General features: G+C 36.8%; 1 protein-coding gene across 1 annotated transcript in view; it reads right to left on the bottom strand.

The window, feature by feature from the left end:
* Nucleotides 1-23377, bottom strand: part of LOC130240142 (inositol polyphosphate-5-phosphatase A-like) — a 160971-nt gene that overhangs the window by 89194 nt on the left and 48400 nt on the right. The window contains exons 2-4 of the mRNA XM_056471570.1: nt 18871-18912; nt 12051-12151; nt 9296-9383 (exon numbers count right to left, since the gene is read on the bottom strand). Of these exons, the coding sequence (XP_056327545.1) occupies nt 9296-9383; nt 12051-12151; nt 18871-18912 (231 nt within the window). The remainder of the gene's footprint in view (nt 1-9295; nt 9384-12050; nt 12152-18870; nt 18913-23377) is intronic.

Below are 23377 nucleotides of genomic sequence, written 5' to 3'. Positions count from 1 at the left end.
CCGATATATTTTCAGCAGTCTCAGTGTAACAGTGTCTTTTCTCAAAAAAAGTGATGTAAAGTTTTTTTTTTTCCAAAATCATACCTGCAACATTTATTCATTCATTCATTTTCCTTCAGCTTAGTCTCTATTACAGAGGTCGCCACAGTCTAATGAACCGCCAACTATTCCAGCACATGTTTTACACAGCGAATGTCCTTCCAGCTGCAACCCAGTACTGGGAAATACCCATACACACTCATTAACACATACATTTGCCTAATTACACTAACCTGCCTAGTTAAACTAACAAACCTAGTTAAGCCTTTAAATGTCACTTTAAGCTGTGTCTTGAAGAATATCTAGTCTAATATTATTTACTGTCATCATGACACATATATATGTATATGTGTATATATATGTATATATACATATATACATGCATACATATATATATATACATACATACATACATATATATATACTTATATATATATATATATATACTTACATATATATTCAATTCAATTCATCTTTATTTCTATAGCGCTTTTATGGATTGTGTCAAATCAGCTTCACATAGAAGATTATAACACCAAAATACAGATTTATTTGTTATGATTTAAAGTTATGATCTGTTTCAGTTTATAAATGCATTTTAGTGGATGTTTAACTTGTCAACATTAACCCTGATGTGGTCAAATAAAATTAAATATACCTTAAAACACTATTTCAGGGGTCCCCACAGCAGAATGACTCACCAACTACTCCAGCATATACCATTGCAGCTGCAACCCAGTACTAGGAAACACCCATACACACTCATACACTATGGCCAATTTAGTTAATCAATTCCCCTATAGCACAAGTGTTTGGACTGTGGGGGAAACCGGAGCACCCGGAGGAAACCCACACCAACACGGGGAGAACATGCAAACTCCACACAGAAACACCAACTGACCCAGCCGAGACTCAAACCAGCAACCTTCTTGCTGTGAGGGCACAGTGCCAACCACTACACCACCATGACACCCCTATCCTAAAACACATTATTAATATGCAATATTACACACTTGTTTAGCATTTGAGGCAATGAAGCGCCTGATATTTTCCTCCATCTGCACACAGTAAACACTGTCGTCTGTGTCTCCGTCTGCATCAACTCTACATTATCTGGAAATTGACAACAAACAGTTTCCAGAGCAAAACAAATGTGCAGAAATGGCACGTGTCTGTCTGAGAGACGAGTTATTGACTGTCTGATACACCAAAACTCTCTGAACAGACAAAACACAGGATCACACAGGATCACAGCGTGAGGAAACTTAGTGAGTACTAATGTCAAAACACCAGCGCAAAAATGATCCTCATTGTCCAGTGTAAACATGCATGGAGAAAATGATCATAATGTTACAACGTACATCAATGCAAAAATACAGCAAACATTCTGTAACATACAAACACTCTCAAAAACTAAAACACATTTATTGGAGAAGTAAAAAGACGGAAGCTTAAGATTTATTCTTCATTGATGATTAATAATTCAATAATTCTGCTTCTCTTGCAAAGGTGATTTAAATTAAAAACATGTGCATGTTTAGAAAACAAAATAGAAAATATGTTTGCAGTATTCCTAAAGTTAAAGTATTATAAAATGCACATGCTTTATTCAGGTGTAGGTCAAATTAATATGCATAATGTGGTTGTTTTTACAGAATTATGCAGATTTTTAGCTCATCATTGATTCTGTTTATTTACTTGTGTGTAAATGTGTGTAAATTCATATTTATTCAGTTTAATTGATTTCAGTAATATTATTGACTAATATGAAAATATTCATGATATTTTTACAACATTAGTTTGTAAAGTAATATTTTCTTTTCTGTCCTTCAGTAGAGATATTATATGAGAGATTTGCATCATTTACCAAATAAACTGGGTCTAAATGTATTTGCATTGTAAGCATTAAATCATTTTTCTTTTTAGTTTAAAAGGTTTTGCTTTTCATTTCATATATTAAGGTTTTAGTTATAATACTCCCAAAATCATTCTGCATAAATCCACAGATTTCTAACAAAAATTTGCGCAGGAATAGAAAAAAGCATCTGCAGATTCTGTCTGGCCCTAGTAACAGGTAATATGCAGAGCTAGTGTTGTTCCTATACTGATAAACTTACAGTGACTTTTTTTTATTCGGTTCCTTTTACAGCATGGATGTTGTAATGTAATTAAAACACAATCAGTTAAAGAGACTTTGGCATTCATTCAGTTGCTCAAGCGTAAATCGAGACAAAAAGCCGTTTACTTGCATGCACCCGTCAGAATCAGCAGGCCAGCGCAGAAGCTCTATTGAATATACTGGGGTAAAATAAATGCTCATACTGTAAAGACATGGTGGGGAAAAATGTAATTAATGCAGTGCTTCTTGTACAATCTGAGACCCACTGTATATCGCATATCACTCACTTTTAAAGAAATCAGACCTTAAACAGGCCAATATTTAATTGGTAAAGAGTTCACCAGAAGCTTAACCCAGGTTACTGACAAATTAAAAGTCCTTTAGCATACTTCCACATACACCCTATAAGACAAGTCATTGTATAACAGTGGTTTATTCTGGAGTAGGGTTGTAACGGTATGAATTTTTTACGGTATGATAATCGTCTAAAACAATACCACGGTTTGACGGTTTCGCGGTATACGGTATTAAATAGTAATTCTCATAGCAAAGACCCTGAAAAGAATAAGAACACGTTTTCTGACTGAACAAAGGTTTTATTTCAACAAACTTTTGAAAGAACCATTTTAATAGAACTATAGAAGTCTTTTATAAAAATAAACTGAAAAATCTCCCATTTTAATAAATTAAATTAGAAGGAATAAACAAGCAAGGTCTTTTAAGATTAGACAAAAATAAACTTAAACTGTCCTTCCTTATAATCAGGATAAATGGGAGACCAAAAGTGCAATACCAAGTTTATGGCTGTAAACATGTATTTAAAGCGTTGTTTTTTTTTTCAGTCTAGGTTGTGATGAAGAAATGTAAGCATGTTGAGATTTTCAGGACTTAATCTTGACCGCTGAGGTGAGAGAATGTGTCCACTTGTACTGAACATCCTCTCTGAAGGCACACTTGTGGCAGGGATACAAAGACACTTTCTGGCCACATTTGCCAGAAGAGGCATTTCTTCACCATGCCTTTTCCACCAATCCAGAGGGTCAGCATCAGTGGAGATGGTGGGAAGAGCTTTGTACATTTTAATTTCATCCTGGACCTTAGCCCTAAGACAAACATTACTATTTTCAGAGATTGCTTTGTTCTGCCTAGATGAAGTAATTTGCTGTAGCAACCCAGACAGACTTTTGTATGTCAGATAAAACAGGCCACACAGATGCGTGCAGAAAGCGCATTGATAGTCGCTTTTGGCACGTTGATATTAACATGTCTATTTTTATCCAGTCATTTGCGCATTTTACATGACATCCACGTTATACTGTACACGCACTGCGTCATGGAAAATATACACTTAACTTACCTTTATCTGCACGGAGGGATGGTGTTCGCGAATGTGAGCGAACATGTTTGATGTATTGCCTCCTTTTGCGGCTACTCTGCGCCCACATTTTTTACAAATCGGATAGCAGTCCTCTAAAACAATCCCTCGTTCATTTTTTTGTATCCGAAGTACTCCCATACTACAGATTTTAACTTTTTTTTCGGCGGGGGATAGAGGTCAGACGAAAAAGCCTCCGGCTCTGCCATTATCTCTGCTGCATGTGCACGGGAGTGTAGGTGCGCAAGTTCAGAGCGTGACCCGCCAAGCGTAAAAAAAGTTGCGCATGTGATTTTTTAAATCTTATGTTAAAACCGTTGATATGCAATTCTTCATGGTATGATAATCGTGCACGTTCAAATCGTGGTAGACCTTCATACCGGTATAATGTTACAACCCTATTCTGGAGACAATCCAAAACTAATATTGCTGAAGGGGGCTAATAATATTGACCTTAAAATGGGTGTAAAACAATTAAAAACTACTTTTATTCTAGCTGAAATAAAACAAATAAGACTTTCTCCAGAAGAACAAATATTAGAGGAAATACTGTGAGAAATTCCTCAATCTGTTCAACATCATCAGGGAAATATTTGAGAAAGAAAATAAAACTGGAAATAGTTTGTCTTCAACTCACAGCATCTTTACTTAGACGCAGGAATGCATCTCATGAGGATTTTTAGAACTTTTGTTTTCCTTTTCAAGTATTTCCCAAATGATATTTAACAGTTCATATTCAGGAATTTTTCACTGTATTCCCTATTATATTTTTTCTTCTGGGGAATTTCTGTTTTATTTTATTTCAGCTAGAATAAAAGCAGTTTTTATTTTTACTTTTATTGTCTACAGAACAAACCACTGTTATACAATGACTTGTCCAATTTAAACCTTATTAATGTAATTAACCTTGTTAAATAGGCATGGGCTGGTATAGGATTGTGATGGTGTGATAACCTTGGATTAAAAAAATAAATAAAAATCACAGTATTGTGATTACTGCTTTAATACATGTTCTTTTTAAATGTCTGGGCAGAAAACAACAACTTTTCCCCCATTGAACACAACATATTTTATATTACTTTTGTTGTGGAGGGTCGTTTTTTCTTCTGGAGATACTGTTGCCCTAAAATAATAAATAAAATAGTCACAAAAACATGCACAAAAAATAAAAAACAAAAACACAATAATACTAAAACAGAAAATTCTGGTGGTTTTAAAACACTGACTTTTCCAAACCGCAGTAAACCATATAACCGGTTATCATCCCATGCCTAAAGCTGAACATAGGTACAGTTGAGGTCAGAATTATTCACCCCCTTTTAATTTTTTCTTTTTTTAATATTTCCCAAATGATGTTTAACAGAGCAAGGAAATGGTCACAGTATGTCTGATAATATTTGTTCTTCTGGAGAAAGTCTTATTTGTTTTATTTCCGCTAGAATAAAAGCAGTTTTAATTGTTTTTTAAGGTCAATATTATTAGCCACTTTAAGCTATTTTTTTTTCTAATAGTCTACAGAACAAACCATCGTTATACAATAACTTGACTAATTCCCCTAACCTGCCTAGTTACCCTAATTAACCTAGTGAAGCCTTTAAATGTCACTTTAAGCTGTATAGAAGTGTCTTGAAGAATATCTAGTCTAATATTATTTACTGTCATCATGACAAAGAGAAAATAAATCAGTTATTAGAGATGAGTTATTAACACTATTATGATTAGAAATGTGTTGGAGAAATATACTCTCCGTTAAACAGAAATTGGGGAAAAATAATAAACAGAGGGGCTAATAATTCTGACCATAACTGCCAAATATTATGTGATGTCATCATGGCAAAGCTAAAATAAATCAGTTTTTAGAAATGAGTTATTAAACTTATGTTGGAAAAATCTTGCCAAAAACAAGCAAGCATTCGGTGAATATTTTAAAGAACTTAAATTTCTATTAATTTTGCCTTCAGCAGTATATATTAAGTTCAGTTCAGTCTTTATTCATTAGGTTGAGCACACAAGCTTATCATCACAAAACAATAACAACCAGAAAGTTTGCAGCTTTAACAAAATTAATTGTTCGACTTCACCATAAACCCAAAAGCACAGTCTATTTCATATTTATCTTTGCTCTATTTATTTCAGCAGTGTTTTATTTTATTTGGTATATTTCTGGTTATTTTTGCACATTTTATGTAGATACACTCCTCTCCAAAATCACCCCAATCAATCTAACACCATCAATTCTTTCCCATCAGTTATTTAAGACTCACTGTGAAATTTTGCAGTAGATTTAAATCGCTAATAAAACTATTGCAATGTCATTTTTTTCCAATATCGTGCAGTCCTACATTGTACAGTACAAATCTACTCTACATTTAAGAACTTTACAGCTGAGGGGATAATGAACGCTGTTTTACTAATAGAAGTTCTGTACCGAATACCAGCAGGTAAAACGGGAAAAAAGACAGGAATCATCTGCCAGAATACTCTGAGCTTTACACAAAACTTGTCTATGGTAAAGGATGCATTAGATTTACTACATTTTTTAATAGTAAGTGGTTGCAAACAACTTATATGGGCTAAATTTAAACAAACAATTTATATGCAGTAATGTTCAGCTGAATTTGTTTGCCCATATTAATTGTTTGCAACCACTTACCTTATAATAACTTAGTAAATCCAATAAATGATTTTAGTCAGTGTATAACTGAGCCACAGTCATCGGCTTCTACATTATTTTTCCTCCTCGATTCACAATTCTCTCCAAACCAGTCTTATTTTTCACACTAAACCAACAAAGAAAAGACACCAGTGACTGAATGTATGAACTGTAAAACCTCATTTATCTACACTGAATGAACATGTTTTCTACAGGCTGCACAATCTCTGCTGCTCCTTCTTATGCAAAATATCAGTATTTAGAGAAAAACCCCCATGTGTTATCTAAAACAGTAGCCAAATACATGTACTGATCAACACACACACCATTAATACTTGTTTGCTTGCCCTTAATCAATCTCCTTCATGCGTCTCCAGTCATGTGTTTAGTCTTAAGATCATTGAGTTATCTGGAATGATCTCATGATATATTGTGAAGCTGAATGCTGTGTGAACGAGCGACTCCTGGAAGTGAGTTCATTCCTGAATGTTTGTCTCCATCTAGTGGCCGCAGCAGAAAACTGAATCCATCACTAATGAAAGCAGCGCACTTATTCAGATTTAACACATTCATAAACACAATTATCTTGATCATGAATGAGGAATGTCTAGGAGTTTTACTTCAGGAGATCATCATCATGTGTCTGTGACATTCAGCAGTAATAAAACAACAACAGGAAAGTATTATCATGCAAATCTGCGTTTCTTTGTGTTTTTAGCATCAACACAATATTGGTTTAGCCTCACGCACAATACTCAAACTTTAATACCTCTCCTGCAACAATATCCTGCAAAACATAGTTCAAGCTCATGTGAAAGTCTTGTAGTTCAGTATCTTAGAGTATGCAATACATAAGTGGTTAATAGCTCTTATGTCCAGTGTTGTGTTTGTATGTGTGATTAAGTAGCACCGTTGTCCTGCGAGAGACACAACATTTCGTTCCTCCGCATGTCCACACATGTAGCAGAATGACAATAAAGCTCGACTTGAACTTGAACAACAACAAACAGATCTCAAAATACTCCATAATCAACACATAATACTAAATATCATAGCAAAAATATCTATCTATCTATCTATCTATCTATCTATCTATCTATCTATCTATCTATCTGTACATCCACCCATCCATCCATCCATCCATCTATCTATACATCCACCCATCTATCTATCCACCCATCCATCCATCCATCTATCTATCCATCTATCTATCTATACATCCACCCATCTATCTATCTTTCTATCTATCTATCTATCTATCAGTACATCCACCCACCCATCCATTCATCCATCCATCCATTCATCCATCTATCTATCTATTTGTTTTTTTAGTCAGTAACACTTTATAATAATTACACACTATGAATCATTTATTAAGCATTAACACATAGTGAATTCATTATCTGTTAAGCATTAACTCTACTTTAATAAATGTTAGTAAGCAGTTTATAAATACAGCTACAGATGCTCTATTCTTGTCTTATTACCACATGTATAATGGGCTTAATGACTATGTTTTCATACTTTATTAATGATTTATTCTTCATGACTAAATTAAGTATTGCATTATTTACAAACCAGTTATTTAAGAATGGTTGGTTGTTTATTAAGATCATTCAGAATGAGTTAATAAATGATTAATAAACTCTTAAAATTAACATTTATATATCTGATTATTCATTAATAGCTCATTTGTATGTTAATAAATGCTTTATTAACTCAACTTCATGCAGTTTTGTGATCTAATCTAAAGTGAGGACTATTAATGCTTTATAAATCCCTTATAAATGACAATTAAAAGCTCAGTTAAATTCTACACAGGAAAAACTAACATAAACGACATTATTTATTCCTATACGCTTGAAGATACACAACTGAAACTGTACTTCAGATGACAAATAAATCTCTGCAACCTTATCTAAAATAAAATTACCCTACAGTTTAAACACTGCATCTTATTATATTGTTAAATTAGTATATTGTTGTGTTTTATTCAGTTTTATATTGTATTTTGACACTCCTGTCATTCTGCAATGTTTAAACTTTACAGTCATTTTATTATTTTAGATAAGATTGCAAAGATTTATTGATCATTTGATACTTTGATACCTTTAATTGTCATTTATAAGGGATTTATAAAGCATAAACAGTCCTCACTTTAGATTAGGTCACAAAACTGCATAAAGTTGACTTAATGAAGCATTTATTAACATACATAATAACCATTACTATATGCCTGAATAATAAGATCATAATAACTCATTCTGAATGATCTTAAAAACCACCAACTACTCTTAAATACAAATGCTTTGTAAATAATGCAATACTTCATCACTACTACGTCACGAAAAATAAATAACTTAAGTATGAAAGTACAATTATTAAGCACATTATAAATGTAGTTGTAAGTGAAACTAGCGCTTATTAATGTAGAGTTAATGCTTAACAGATAATGAATTCACCAGATGCTAATGCTTAATAAATGATTCATACTGTGAAGTTATTATAAAGTTATCAATAGTTATTAAGCTCTCATATCCTAATAATAAACCATTGCCTGGTGTTATTCAGACATAACATGTTCATGACCACCAATATTATGATTATTATTCAGAAATGTTTATGAGAGTGCAGAAGATTTACAACAGGAGATCATCATCATGTGTAAAAAAACAAACAAACTGAGTTTACAGGAGGAAAATATCATCAAAATCTGTGTTTTTAAGCCTTAATAACAACCAGCAGATCTCAAAATACTTCACAATCAACACATAATACTCAATCTCATACCCAAAATATAAGTCTTCTCATATATTCATTATGATACATTCATTATGATTAACATTCATTCATTATATATATATATATATATATATATATATATATATATATATTATGAATCACGATATAGCCTAGAAAGTTTTTTGTAAATTCAACTATACACACACATCAACGTTTGACAAGAAAAATCTGTAAGCTCAATGTGAGCAGAGGATTAAAATAAAGGCAGCATCGCCCTCTAGTGTTTCTAGAGTGAATCTGCTTATTCAGATGATGCTGAAACACACACACGCACACACACACACACACACACACACACTAGACTCACTGTGAACTGCTCCTGTGATGTGTAGTTCTTGTCCAGGTAAACACGCACTCGGTTGAAGTCCTTCATGGCGTCGCTGGACAGCAGCTCTCTGAACATGAACACACACACACACACACACACACACACACACACACACACAAAAAGTTTTCAGCATTACTTCATGGGAAAGACTTGGTTCCAACCAATCAGCACGCTCTATTGTGTATGAGGTGCAACTTCATTAATATGCATGACAGAGACTGTTTTAACCTGTTACAGTGTTCAGAGATACGCCACAGTGTGCTGCCAACCGTAATTAAAACAAGAGGAGGAAGAAGAGTTGATCAGAGACACATGGGTCATCAGTGTTGTGTTTATAAATGTGCCGTAGCGAAGGTTTTGAGAGCACCGCTGGACTCACATGTGGATTACAGTGGTCTGCTAACACGCCACAGAAATACGTTTATAAGCAACATGTTTTACCCGAGAGCCTCTCTCATCTGGAAATGCTGAAATCTGGATTTGCTGCTCGTCTTCTTCTAATAAAGACGCGGCTCCAGTTGGTGCTGATCGTCCTGTCTCTACAGATTTGGTAAGTGTGTGAGATCAGTGTTCTTTATTTATGTTTATTCAGATGGGAAAGTTAGTTAGTATTGTCAGCAGAACTCTTTCAGTTTTTAAAGACAGACCTTCAACATGATTTAGCTACTGAGTTTACAGTACATCAATATCACTGCAGTAATATGGACTGAAATATCTGCTGTAAATGCTGCTCTCTGAATGGAAACATGTGAACACAGTAATACCGTCGTGTAGGATATGCCACATTTCGTGACAGATTAGTCTATACACACACGGCTGTTTGATGATAATCTCTGAACCTACTGAATCTCTGCATCTACAGAGAAATGTGGAGGTTGTGCGGTATCAAAAAAAACAACACTCTTCCAGCAGTTCCTCGCATCCAATATCTGGTGTGTCATGAGCAGCATGCAGGAAGTGTTCCTGAATGAAAGTGAAAATGGCAAACTGCAGTTTAATTAAGAATGAAACACCTGAAATGACATGAAACTCCAGAGGAAACGTGGATAACACAGTGACGTTAATCGAATTATGTGTTATAACATGTAAAACAGGATCATGAAAGGAACAGTCAAACAGCAGCTCATGTAAACACCTTCATCTTATTATTGTCTTATTCAGATTAAGGCTAATCACTCCATTACTGATGTCCATGTAAAGGTAGTCTCTGTCTATCTCCCCTGCGTCTGTGTTTCTGTTGTCTCTGTGATCAGCAGCGCATGCACGTACTGAAACTCCCCTTTTCATGCAAGCCCTTCCCTCTTTCGCCACTCCCACCTTAACAGAGCTGGACCCACCCACTTTGCTGACTTTATTCAAACTAGAGGTGTGGAAACACCCTGCTGGAACAGGTAGAGGTGTTTCACGGCCCTTTGATGGTGATTTTAATCTTTACCATAAACATCAGTGGTCTTATCTACACTATAAACAGTTCTATCAGCACTGCTGTGTTATTGGACTGTTTGTCACTTCATAACTAGCTCAAAAGGCTAACGACTCAATCTCGTTCATGGTATTTTTAAAACAACCAACTATTTTTAAATAACTGGTTTGTAATTAATGCAATACTTAATTTAAGAATGAAAAATGAAGTATGAAAACACAATCATAAAGCACATTATACAGGTGCTTATAAGTCAAGAACAGAGCAACTATAGATGTATTCATACACTGCTTACTAACGTCTATAGTGTAGTCTACGCTAAACAAATGATTGATAATTGAACTATTTGCTAATGCTTAACAAATGATTCATAGTGTGTGTAGGTATTATAAAAGTTCCCAAAAAGGGTCATTCAAATTTACTGAAAAAAAAAAATGGGTTTTTCTCTAATTGACCCAATGTTGAGTTACATCAACCCAGCCTTTGTTGGAGTGTATAAAAACGCATTTATGTATACGTACATAATTATAAAGCTCATTTTACTGCTCTCCTAGAGTTAAACCAGTGACTTTCACCATTTCTGAATCATTCAGCTGATCTCCGGGTCTGCAGGAGCACTTTTAGCTTAGCTTAGCATAGATCATTGAATCAGATTAGACCATTAGCATCTCACTCAAACATGAGCACAGAGTGTTGATAATTCTCCTCTTTAAAGCTGGACTCTTCTGTAGTTCTTCATCATCTACTGAGAGGAAATGAAGAGTTCCTATGTTCTAGACTGATAGATATAGGAACTATCCTCTCATTCTGGCGTAATGATCAGGGAACTTCACTGTCGTGGCATGACTGCGGTAGGAGCAGTGATATTACTGATATTACTGTATTTGTGTGTTCGGTGTGTATATGTGTATGTAAGTTCAGTTTGTGTAAGTGTGTTCAGTATTTGTGTGTTCGGTGTGTGTGTGTGTGTGTGTGTGTGTTCGTTTAGTGTGTGTGTACACTCGTGTGTGTTTGTGTGTTCGTTCAGTGTGTGTGTGTTCAATATTTGTGTGTTCGATGTGTATGTACACTCATTTGTGCGTGTTCGTTCAGTTTGTGTATGCTCGTTCTGTGTGTACGTATGCGTATTCAGTGTGTGTGTGTGTTCAGTGTATGTTCAGTGTGTATAAGTGTGCTCAGTGTGTATGTGAGTGCATTCAGTGCGTGCATGTGTGTAAATATTGACTCTGACAGCTTTAATAATGAGTGTATGGAAACACACACACACACACACACACAAACACACACACACGGATGTTGTTGAGGACTCACTTGATGAAGCTGTCCACGTGTGTCATCGACGCCTCGTAGTTTTTCCCTCCGACCTCCTGACAGTGCAGAGCTACGAACTGCGGCCGGTGCGACTGAACCGTCTGAAACACACACACACACACGCGCACACACACACACGCGCACACACACACACACACACACACACACACACACACACACACACACACACACACACACACACACACACACACACACACTGAGGATCTGCATCTGATGATCAGAGCATGCAGACACTGCAAATACACCTCAACACACTCTCAGATGATAATAATAATAATATTAATGGGCGACACGGTGGCTCAGTGGTTAGCACTGTCGTCTCACAGCAAGAAGGTCGCTGGTTTGAGTCTCGGCTGTGCTCCGGTTTCCCCCACAGTCCAAACACGTGCGCTATAGGGAAATTGATGAACTAAATTGGCCGTAGTGTATGACTGTGTGTGTGTGTGAATGAGTGTGTATGGGTGTTTTCCAGTAATGGGTTGCAGCTGAAATGGCATCTGCTGTGTAAAAGTATAAGCTGGATAAGTTGGCAGTTCATTCCACTGTGGTGACCCCTGTTTAATAAAGGGACTAACCCAAAAAAGAAAATGAATGTTTAGAATATTTACACACAATTGTAGAGCATGAAGACTCTGCCTGCCATCACTTTTACTGTAAAACCTCATTTAAAATGATTTAAACAATGATCTGGGAAATCAATGTAAACTGGTTTTAACCTTTTGACTTTTACTACAAGCTGTAATGCGTCTCTGCTGTTTCTCAAGTGTGTGTGTGTGTGTGTGTGTGTGTGTGTGTGTTTGAGCTGAGAACAGCACACAGATAATGTCCTCCAGCTCTCTGAAACTGACCCTTTCAGACTTTAATCCCAATCGTGCTGTTTGGGAGACTGTTGCTTTAAATGCAAATGAGATCGTGCTCTTTTTAGATGAGGGCGGAGCTACAGACTAGGCATGGACAGTATGATAACCTTGGATAAAAATATAACAGTTTTACAGTATGGTGATTACTGCTCTAAAATGAGTTATTTTTAAATGCCTGGATTAAAAAACAACCTTTTCTTCCCTTTATTTTGAGAAATGTTTATAATATTTTGAAGCAGTAAACATGTCAGGCTGATTAATTAAAATTAAATCATTGACTTCTGCTCTCTTCATTAGTTTCAAAAACAGATTTCTTTACAAGACATAAAAAACACACAAAGAACCTTCCATATGCCTTAAGTAGAGTATAAAAGAAAAGTTTAGCAGTTTTAAAACCTCCACTTTTTCAACCCTCTGTAAACCGGTTATCATCCAATACCTAATGCAGACGCCTGTGCATCACCAGACTGAAAACAGGACTAGTGTTATCAGTGTCAAAAAAGAAACCAGAAGTTGTTGTGACATATATACACACACATACATACACACACACACTCTAATATTATTTACTGTCATCATGGCAAAGAGAAAATAAATCAGTTATTAGAGATGAGTAATTAAAACTGTTATGATTAGAAATGTGTTGAAGAAATCTGCTCTCTGATAAACAGAAATTGGGGGAAAAATAAACAGGGGGGCTAATAATTCAGTAGGGCTAACAACCCAGTACTGGGAAACACCCATACACACACACTACAGCCAGTTTAGTTGATCAGTTCCCCTATAGCGCATGTGTTTGGATTGTGGGGGAAACCAGAGCACCCGGAGGAAACCCACACCAACACGGGGAGAACATGCAAACTCCACACAGAAACACACACTGACCCAGCAGAGACTTGAACCAGTGACCTTCTAATGCTATAATCTTCCTCCAGGCCACAGTAATGCTCTTGAGTGAGTTACAGCAGACCTCCACAGCTGCATTACTGCTCAATCAGACTATTACCGCAGTAAAACTATAGATTTGCCATCAGCCACAGCTCATGATGAGCCTCAGTGAACACACACACTAATGAAGAGATAATCCATCAACTCATCACTCTGCAGTCAGCGGTCAATACTCAGACCCGTTTATGACACTTTAAGCTGCCTTTAAAGGTGCACTATAAAGAAAATCTGAGTACACCTTGGAGGAACAGTGGAATAATAAGAGATATACAGCAGAAGTCAGAATTATTCGCCCTGCTGTGATTTTTATTTTCTTTCTCAAATATTTCCCACATGATGTTGAACAGACTCAGGAATTTTTCACAGTATTTCCTCTAATATTGTTTCTTCTGCAGAAAGTCTGATTTGTTTGATTTCGGCTAGAATAAAAGCAGTTTTTAATAGTTTTAAACCCATTTTATTGTTAATATTATCATCCCCCTTAAGCAATATTTATATAAACCAATATTGTCTACAGAACAATCTGACACTGACAAACAAAGATGCTGGCTGCTGTGGCGCCCTCCATGCAGCAATGAAAAAAGGTTCATAACCTTTGAGGACTTTAAGACTCTTTCCAGACATTAAGACCTTATGGCCACTTTAGGTTTTAGGCCATAACATGGGGACTTACAGTATATTTAATAAATACTGATCATAGAAAAGCACAAAATAAAGAGTCTCCGCTGGGGAAAATCCTTGGTGTGTAATGTAAATAAGTGAGCATGGCCAGCTTTGTGTTATATTTTCAATAAGAAGTAATCATTTAATACTCAACACAACAATTAAAACTCTTTATATTTTCTATTTTGGAATGAAAAAACAGTTTAATATTTTCTTAATTTTATTAAAATTGTATTTTCCTTTTACTTGAGATATGTGTGATATCTGTGAGAAGATGTTGATAATAATTTACATTTACATTTAGTCCTTTAGCAGACGCTTTTGTCCAAAGTGACGTACAATAGAGGCGATTCAACAAGAGACTGTGTTTACTATAATAAAGAGCTGAATTAGGGCTGCACGATCCTGGAAAAATCTGACATTGTGATGTTTTGTTTTGCCACAATATTTATATATTCATTCATTCATTCATTCATTTTGTTTTCTGCTTAGTCCCTTTATTAATCTTGAGTTGCCACAGCGGAATGAACCGCCAACTTAACCACTAAGCATATGTTTTACACTGCTGATGCCCTTCCAGCTGCAACCCATCACTGGGAAACATCCATACACTCATTCACACACACACACACACACACACACACACACACACACACACACACACACACACACACTACAGACAGTTTTAGCTTACACAATTCCGCTATAGACCATTTCAATGTGGTGATGTGATTGGCTCATGAACATTTCCTGCTTATCAAACTATTTCATAACTGTAACAAGAGGCGATTCAATAATAACTTGGTATGAAAACAGCTGTCATTACATTATTTATCAATGTGTGTCTCTTTTTGGATTCTCATAAGCTATAGAAATGACAAGTGTAAAACAGGAAACACGTCGGGACCATTAGCCGCGTTTCCACTATCGCGCCTAAAGCGAGCGAGCCAGGGCGAGCCAAGGCCAGTCGCGTTTCCACTATCACTTCCGGGGCGTAATCGGGCCAAAGCGGGGCTTCCTTGGGGCCAGCGTCCGGCCTTTTTCGGCCCGCCGAATACCTTGGGCCAACGAGGGCCAACTGGGGCTTCGGGGCGGGGTTACGTACAAAGGCGGAGTTTTCCTGTCAGGTAAAGAGGAGACAAGATGCTTTCTTCCCTTACATTTGTTTTGCTATCGCGCTTGATCAACTCACTAAGAAGAAGAAAAAAGTAAACGCCGCCGAACTCGAATGTCCTTATCCAGGGATCGCTGTCTGGCCTTACACCAACAGACCACAAACAGTAAAAAAGCAATCGCTTCGGTGTTCTCCATCTTCCAGCTCTCGTAGTGATGCCAGGTTGTGTTTGTGGTTATAATTTGAGTTTTTTGTTCCCGCTGAAGTGGGCGGGTTGTGTGACGGGTTGTGTGACGTTTGATTCGGGGGACGTTCTGGGGGCGGTGTTTGCGTGACGCGCTGCGAGCAACTAGCCCGACAGTGGAGACGCGACATGATTTCGGCCTCATTTCTCAACCTCCCGGGCTATTGGCCCGGCCTGGCCCGATTAAAGCCCTGGCTCGCACTGGCCCGATAGTGGAAATGCGGCTATTGTTATTGTTTACATCTCTCAAAATGGTCTACAGCGCATGTGTTTGGACTGCGGGGGAAACCGGAGGAAACACACACCAACACGGGGAGAACATGCAAACTCCACACAGAAACACACACTGACCCAGCTGAGACTCAAATCAGCGACCTTCTTGCTGTGAGGCGATTGTGCTACCCACTGCACCACCGTGCTGCCCATATACTGTATACACTGCGATATGAATAAAATTTCCCCAGGTGATTTGAATGGCTCAAATTGAAAGGATTTCATTGGTTTAGATCAACTGGGATGATCAAGTGTTTTTCTATGCAGTGCATCTGCATAAATTACAATAACTTACAAGCAAAAAATAAATAAATAAATAAGTCTAACACAATTTAAGCACAGATACTGAACAATCCAATGTTAAATAACATGGTCATCATTGTATAAAGATTAAAAAAATAAATAAATTTAACAATATTTTTCTCTTTTAATCTTTAATAAATAATCCAACATGTAACTACTGCAGATACAAACATTACAATATCAATGCTCAAACAATATATTGTTCATCCCTAATCTGAATTATTTACTATAATAATTGACCAAAATAACAATAATGTCTGTCCACATTAAACTGTGAGACGTGACACACGGTGAAATGAGTTGTTCATCACAAGTCATATTCTGTTTATCATATTTATAAGGTTAAAAATAACATACTAAATAATTAAAAAAAGATCAATTCATTTTCTGAAACATTCAAGCTTATTATATAAAGCTCTTTTGTACATTTTCTAGAATAACTGCCTCTATAAAAACTATATCATGAAGGATATCATGAAGTAAACTTGGTCATACAGTGAAATAATCTTATTTTCATACCGCCCAGCAATAATAATAATAATAATAATAATAATAATAATAACAATAACAATAATAATAATAATAATAATAATAGTAATAATAATAACAATAACAATAACAATAACAACAATAATAATAATAATAATAACAATAACAATAACAATAACAATAATAATAATAACAATAATAATAATAATAATAGTAATAATAATAATACAGTGACATAAGTGTGTGATTTCTGTGGTGAGGTCAGTAGTTTGAGCAGTAGGTAAATGTGTGTGTCCTCTGCATGTAAATACAGCACAGCACTGACAGCAGGTCAAAGCCCATGGTTTGATTAGTAAATGAGTCCTGCATGAGGAGTTTCAGCAGTACAATACCACATCTCTGATAGAAACACAAGTACTCATGCTTGAGCAGCTACAGAGACCTATATGACCTATTTAGTAACACTTTACTTGAAGGCGTGTTCATAATAACCCTTTATAATCATGATACGTACGAAGAACAGACTCCAGATGTGTGCCTGTCTGTGTCTTTGTTCATTTGCATTTGTTCATGTGCATTCAAGTGCACCCTAGGGGTCTGTTCTTCGTACGTGGATTACTCAATTAGCTGGATTTGGTTATTGACGATTTGACATGATCCAGGATCGTTTAGTTCTTCAAAACCCATCTGAGAGTTGTTGTCATAGCAACAGTTCTGGTAGCTCAAACCTACTCGGAAGCAGCAGCTCATTTCATATAAACAGGATTAGATCAGGTCATTTTGAGCAAAGGTAATACTGAAAGCATGTACCAAATGCTGATATTTTCTTACAGTAGTGATGTACACTTGGGAAAATAGTAAATATATATATTTAACTATATATAAAAAGTTTAAAAATATATGTTAATAAAACTCATGCAATCTCCACTCTGAAATAAAAGAACAAACACTGCCACCTGGTGGTCCAAAGAGAACATGTATTGATATGAACTTTGTAGATACAAACTCATGCACAATACTCCACTTTTTTTAAAAAGGATATTAATTTATGCAGTCATGCACGTGTTGACCGCTAATATGATGCTTTACAAAAGTTGCAGACACCTTTACCGATATCAAAATGCTTTTTTGATGCAAAATTAATTTACAGTTATTCCTTACGTCGATTAAAAAACACTTGAGTAGGCCTAGGCGACTATAATAAAGAAAATCTTCTCTAAATGTAGAACTAAATACATTGATATGCATTGAAATACATGATGAATACTCTCGACACATGAAAGTGTGAAGCCTGCAGCTCACAACAAATGTGGAGTTATTGAGTGTCGTATTTAACAAACTGTTTACTGCTAATTATGTCACTTTGCTCACATGGACTATTGAATATTAATCAGATGATGTCATTATTCTGCTGTGCCATCAGCCAATCGATGCATTGCTGATCATGATAGAGGATCGATTGACCTGTCCTTCCAACACACGCAGTGATCTCAGATCAGTTCATCCAGACATTTTAATCTGATTCACGGACTTGTTTGAAGAACCAAATTAGCCAGTTATCAAGATTAACAGATCCAGGATCTGCTAAATTAATTTAAGCGAGGTATGAAGAACGGACCCCTGGTTTCTGGTAAGACTTTATTCTGATGGTGTCTATTGCACATTTTGTTGACTAAAAGTTGCATTGCATCTACATGCCAATGACTTCTCATTTGAGTATTAGTAGACTGTGTGCTAAATATCTGCTAATACTGCACCTTCAACAGTGTCAACTTACACGAACCCTAACCCCAAACTAACAGCCTGCTTATAATCTAATGACATTTAGTTGGCATGTAGATCCAATGTCACTTAAACTCAACAAAATGTATTAAAGGGACCATCAAGATAAACTGAGTTTCTCACCTGGCAGAACTCACGCAGCCACGTCTTCTGCAGGTTCTCCGGCTGCAAGAGAAAGAGGAGAGATGATCAATACATATTCAGCACATCCATATTCATGAGTGAGAGTACAGAGTACTGTCAGAAAACCCCACAGATCTGTGTCTATCGCAGGACCATCAGAGTTAACCAATCTAAAGTCAGCAGCACTCACAATAAAACAAACAGCTGAACACAACACAACCCTCATTTCAGACAGTTATTAGCATTTCTCATTTCAGTATAGACAGATCTAACAGACATTATCATCTTATTAATATCACGTTTAACACTCTTCAATAATTAATGGGTTTATAAGAATAAGCAGGCATCAACACAATATAAAACACATGAAATAAGACAAATACACCATGATTTACTTGATCAAAACTCAACTATTGCTGGAGGATTGATATCTAGACACAATCCTGAACACTTTCTCCAGATAAACAACATTAATAATAGCGCACTGACAGTTAGCATGCTAATAACAACAAAGATCATCTATAAAAACCAACTCAGAATGACAATAAATGACTAAACTAAACTGAGGGAAATCTCCAGAAACACACATGAACTGAACATGGGGTTTGTCCCATTCACTCTCTCACACACACACACACACACACACACACACACACACACACACACACACACACACACACACACACACCGTACCCACAGCACAAGACTATATAAGGACACACACACTGAACCCTGACATTACAGAGACAGGGAATACACCACACGCTAAATATGGCCTGTACACACACACACACACACACACACACACACACACACACACACAGACACAGACACACACACGCACGCACGCACGCACGCACGCGACAAATGCACAAAGACACACAAACACACACAGACATATACACGCATAGACACATGCACACAGACACACACACGCAAAAGCACATGCACAAAGATGCACACACAAACATACAGAAACACACTGACACACACACACGCACAAATGCACAAAGACACACACACACACACACACACACACACAGATACACGCTTAGACACACACACAAACAGATAGACGCATAGACACATGCACACAGACAGACACACACAAATGCACATGCACAAAGATGCACACACAAACATACAGAAGCACACTGACACACACACATGCACAAATGCACAAAGACACACACACACACACATAGACAGATACACACATAGACACATGCACACAGACACACACACACACACACACACACGCACACACACACGCACACACACACGCACACACAAATGCACATGCACAAAGATACACAAACAGACAGATACACGCATTGACACATACACACAGACAGATACACACACACACACACACACACAAAGAAGATACACGCATAGACATGCACCCAGACAGACACACGCAAATGCACATGCACAAAGATGCACACACAAACATACAGAAACACACTGACACACACACACAAATGAACACTCACAAAGACACACACACACGCATACACACACACACACACACACACACACACAGACAAATGCACACGCACAAAGACACACAAACACACACAGATACACGCATAGACACATACACACACAATATATATATATATATATATATATATATATATATATATATATATATATATATATATATATATATATACACATATATAAAGACAAATGCAAAGATGCACACACACATACAGAAACACACAGACTCTCACACAAACAGATACAGACACATGCACACACAAAGACACACACACACAAATGCACATGAACAAAGACACAGATAGACACACATGTACATGCACACACATACAGAGACACACAGATTCACACACACAGAAACAGGCCCACATGCGCGCACACACAAATACAGACACACACAGTTAATATTAGTAGTAGTTCAGTAGTTAGTAGATTGAACTAAAGTGTTGATCGCGTCAATTGTACAGTGTGAAACCAGAAAAAATGGGGGGGGGGGATAATATTTTCACAACATAAAATTAATGATATTTTTTAAAAATACAAATATTCTAGCCAAATTATAATCTCCAGATAATGATTACAAAAGGAAATACTGTGAAAAAAGTCCTTGCTGTGCAAAATATTACTAAAATCATGAAAATGTCAAAGGAGGGTGAATAATGCTGTCTTTAACAGAGTTAGCCTAATATAAAACAATAAAATAAAGTGAGTTTAATGAGTTCATCAGCATTAATCTGCTTACCCATTAGATATTAACTGTGTGATCTTATTTTACACTCCTAATGCTCTTTATTAACCGTTATTAAACTGGACCTCCAGAAACACATCAGTAAAGTAGGCCTGTCCTCCTCTGGAGCTCAGCCTGAAACACCTCCTCCTCCCTCAGCTGATCAAAAGTTAATTAGCAGTTAATTAGAGCGGGATCTCCAGCGGAGGGCTGATATAAATACCCGCTCGCTCCGGCCTGGTTTATTTCTCCTCCAGGACAGAATCAGCCTGAGAAAAGCCTTTAAAAGGACAGCAGAAAACAACAGGTACTTCAGCTCAGTGCACTGCTGCTGCTGCTTTTAGAGACTTCTGGAAAAATCATGCTGCTATTTCCATCCCGCTGCCCTTTATGTGTTCATCCGCCTCTATAATCACTCACTCACTCGGTGTGTGTGTTTACTGGGCTGATTATGGACATGAAAAACAGGGAAAACACACTCAAAGAATGCAGGAGTCTTTAACCCCTGAACTGCCTCCTCCACTTTCTCAACTCATCTCCTCTTTATTGCTGCTGCACTTTAACAGTGCAGATTGTGTCAAAGCAGCTTAACATTGATCTAGTCCAGTTTAAAGGATTAATCCAGTTTAAATGATTACCAAACCTCAATGCTTTGGTGCATATATTTAAGTTTAACCAGATTTAAGAGTGAATACAGACACACTCTGTCAGTTTAAAGCTGCTGTATGTCAGTTTCTGACTCTTCTATATCATTAAAACATTATAATATGTGTGCAGATATTCAGAAACATGCTCAGTGAACATTCTTTATCTGAAAAACAATGCTGAAGTCAGATATTCTGCTTTGAAAGTGGTTTTTTACACGCTAGAACGGCTGTCTTTGTTTTGGCTCTTTTAACCTGCCCAGTTTAGTCATTTATATTTCAGCACCCCGGGTTGCCAGATGGTGGAAAACAGCGTATTTCATTCATTCAGTCTGAAAGGCTCTGAAAGCATGCGTCCGTGACCGAAATGTGACCTCTGGTGGACAGTAGCAGATTCAGTTCCACATGAGGTTATTAATTAGCAAATGATATAAATATTACGAGTGTAAACATCAGGTGAGCAGGTTACATTGTAAACTCGTGTCCTAACAACACGCTACATGACGAAATACACAATGATGTTCAATTTGGCTGTTTGCAGCAGACGAAACACCACAGAGATGTAAATACAGCCATTCAGAAGCACAGAATATGCACTCACTCATGAAAAGGTTTATAATCTACTTAATCCATATTAAACCTCTTTAACATTATTAAATGTAGACGCTGAATCACATGTTTAGTTCTACAGTTCAGTTTCAGACGGTTTATTTTATTCCAGATTTGAGCTGAACTATCTGCTGCTGATTTCAGTATATGGCAATAAATGTGATGTAAAATGCCATTCAGACTCACATTATTAGCATTTACCACTGATTAAAACACATGAGCTCTACCTGAGCTGATCATTGTCAGTTTCTGTTGTTCAGCTGTGAGAAATTGAAGCCGTTTCTAATATATCATCTCGAGGTGATGGTTAGGACAAAAACTCATTTTAATATGGAGAATATTTCTTCCATCAGGTGCCGTTGTTTTTATTTACAACACAGTTTAAATCACTCACTGCTGTCCTCAATCTGGCAACCTGCACTTGCGTTTGTTTTGACCCAGGAGTGCAATACCTAGTTCAACCACTGGGTGTCAAACATACATACTGCAGCTTTAAATCTAGATTTCATGCATTAGCATACACCTAAAACACAAATGCTTTTGACATATATGCTTTAGGGGTCCCTAAACTTTTTGTTATGAAGGGCCAAATACAAAACTTGATTAAGAGCCGTGGGCCAAAGGTTTATATATCAAGCTGTATAACAAAGTTCAATTCGATTCACCTTTATTTGTATAGCGCTTCTACAATGTAGATTGTGTCAAAGCAGCTTCACATAAAAGGTCACAGTAAATAGGAACAGTGTAGTTCAGTTTGTAGTGTTTAAGTTCAGTTCAGTTGAGCTCAGTTCAGTGTGGTTTAATAATCACTACTGAGAGTCCAAACACTGAAGAGCAAATCCAACGATGCGCACCTCTACAGATCCCGAACCATGCAAGCCAGTGGAGACAGCGGAGAGGGAAAAAAACTTCACCAATTGGCAAAAGTGAAGGACAGAAAACCTGGAGAGAAACCAGACTCAGTTGGGCACGACCATTTCTCCTCGGAGAATGCTGGACCTCAGCGAAGACTCGTCTGTCC

This window comes from Danio aesculapii, chromosome 13 (genome assembly GCF_903798145.1).
Source record: "Danio aesculapii chromosome 13, fDanAes4.1, whole genome shotgun sequence".
Taxonomy (NCBI): domain Eukaryota; kingdom Metazoa; phylum Chordata; class Actinopteri; order Cypriniformes; family Danionidae; genus Danio; species Danio aesculapii.
The sequence above is the reverse complement of the archived record's forward strand: the minus strand, read 5'-3'. Positions and strand labels throughout refer to the sequence as shown.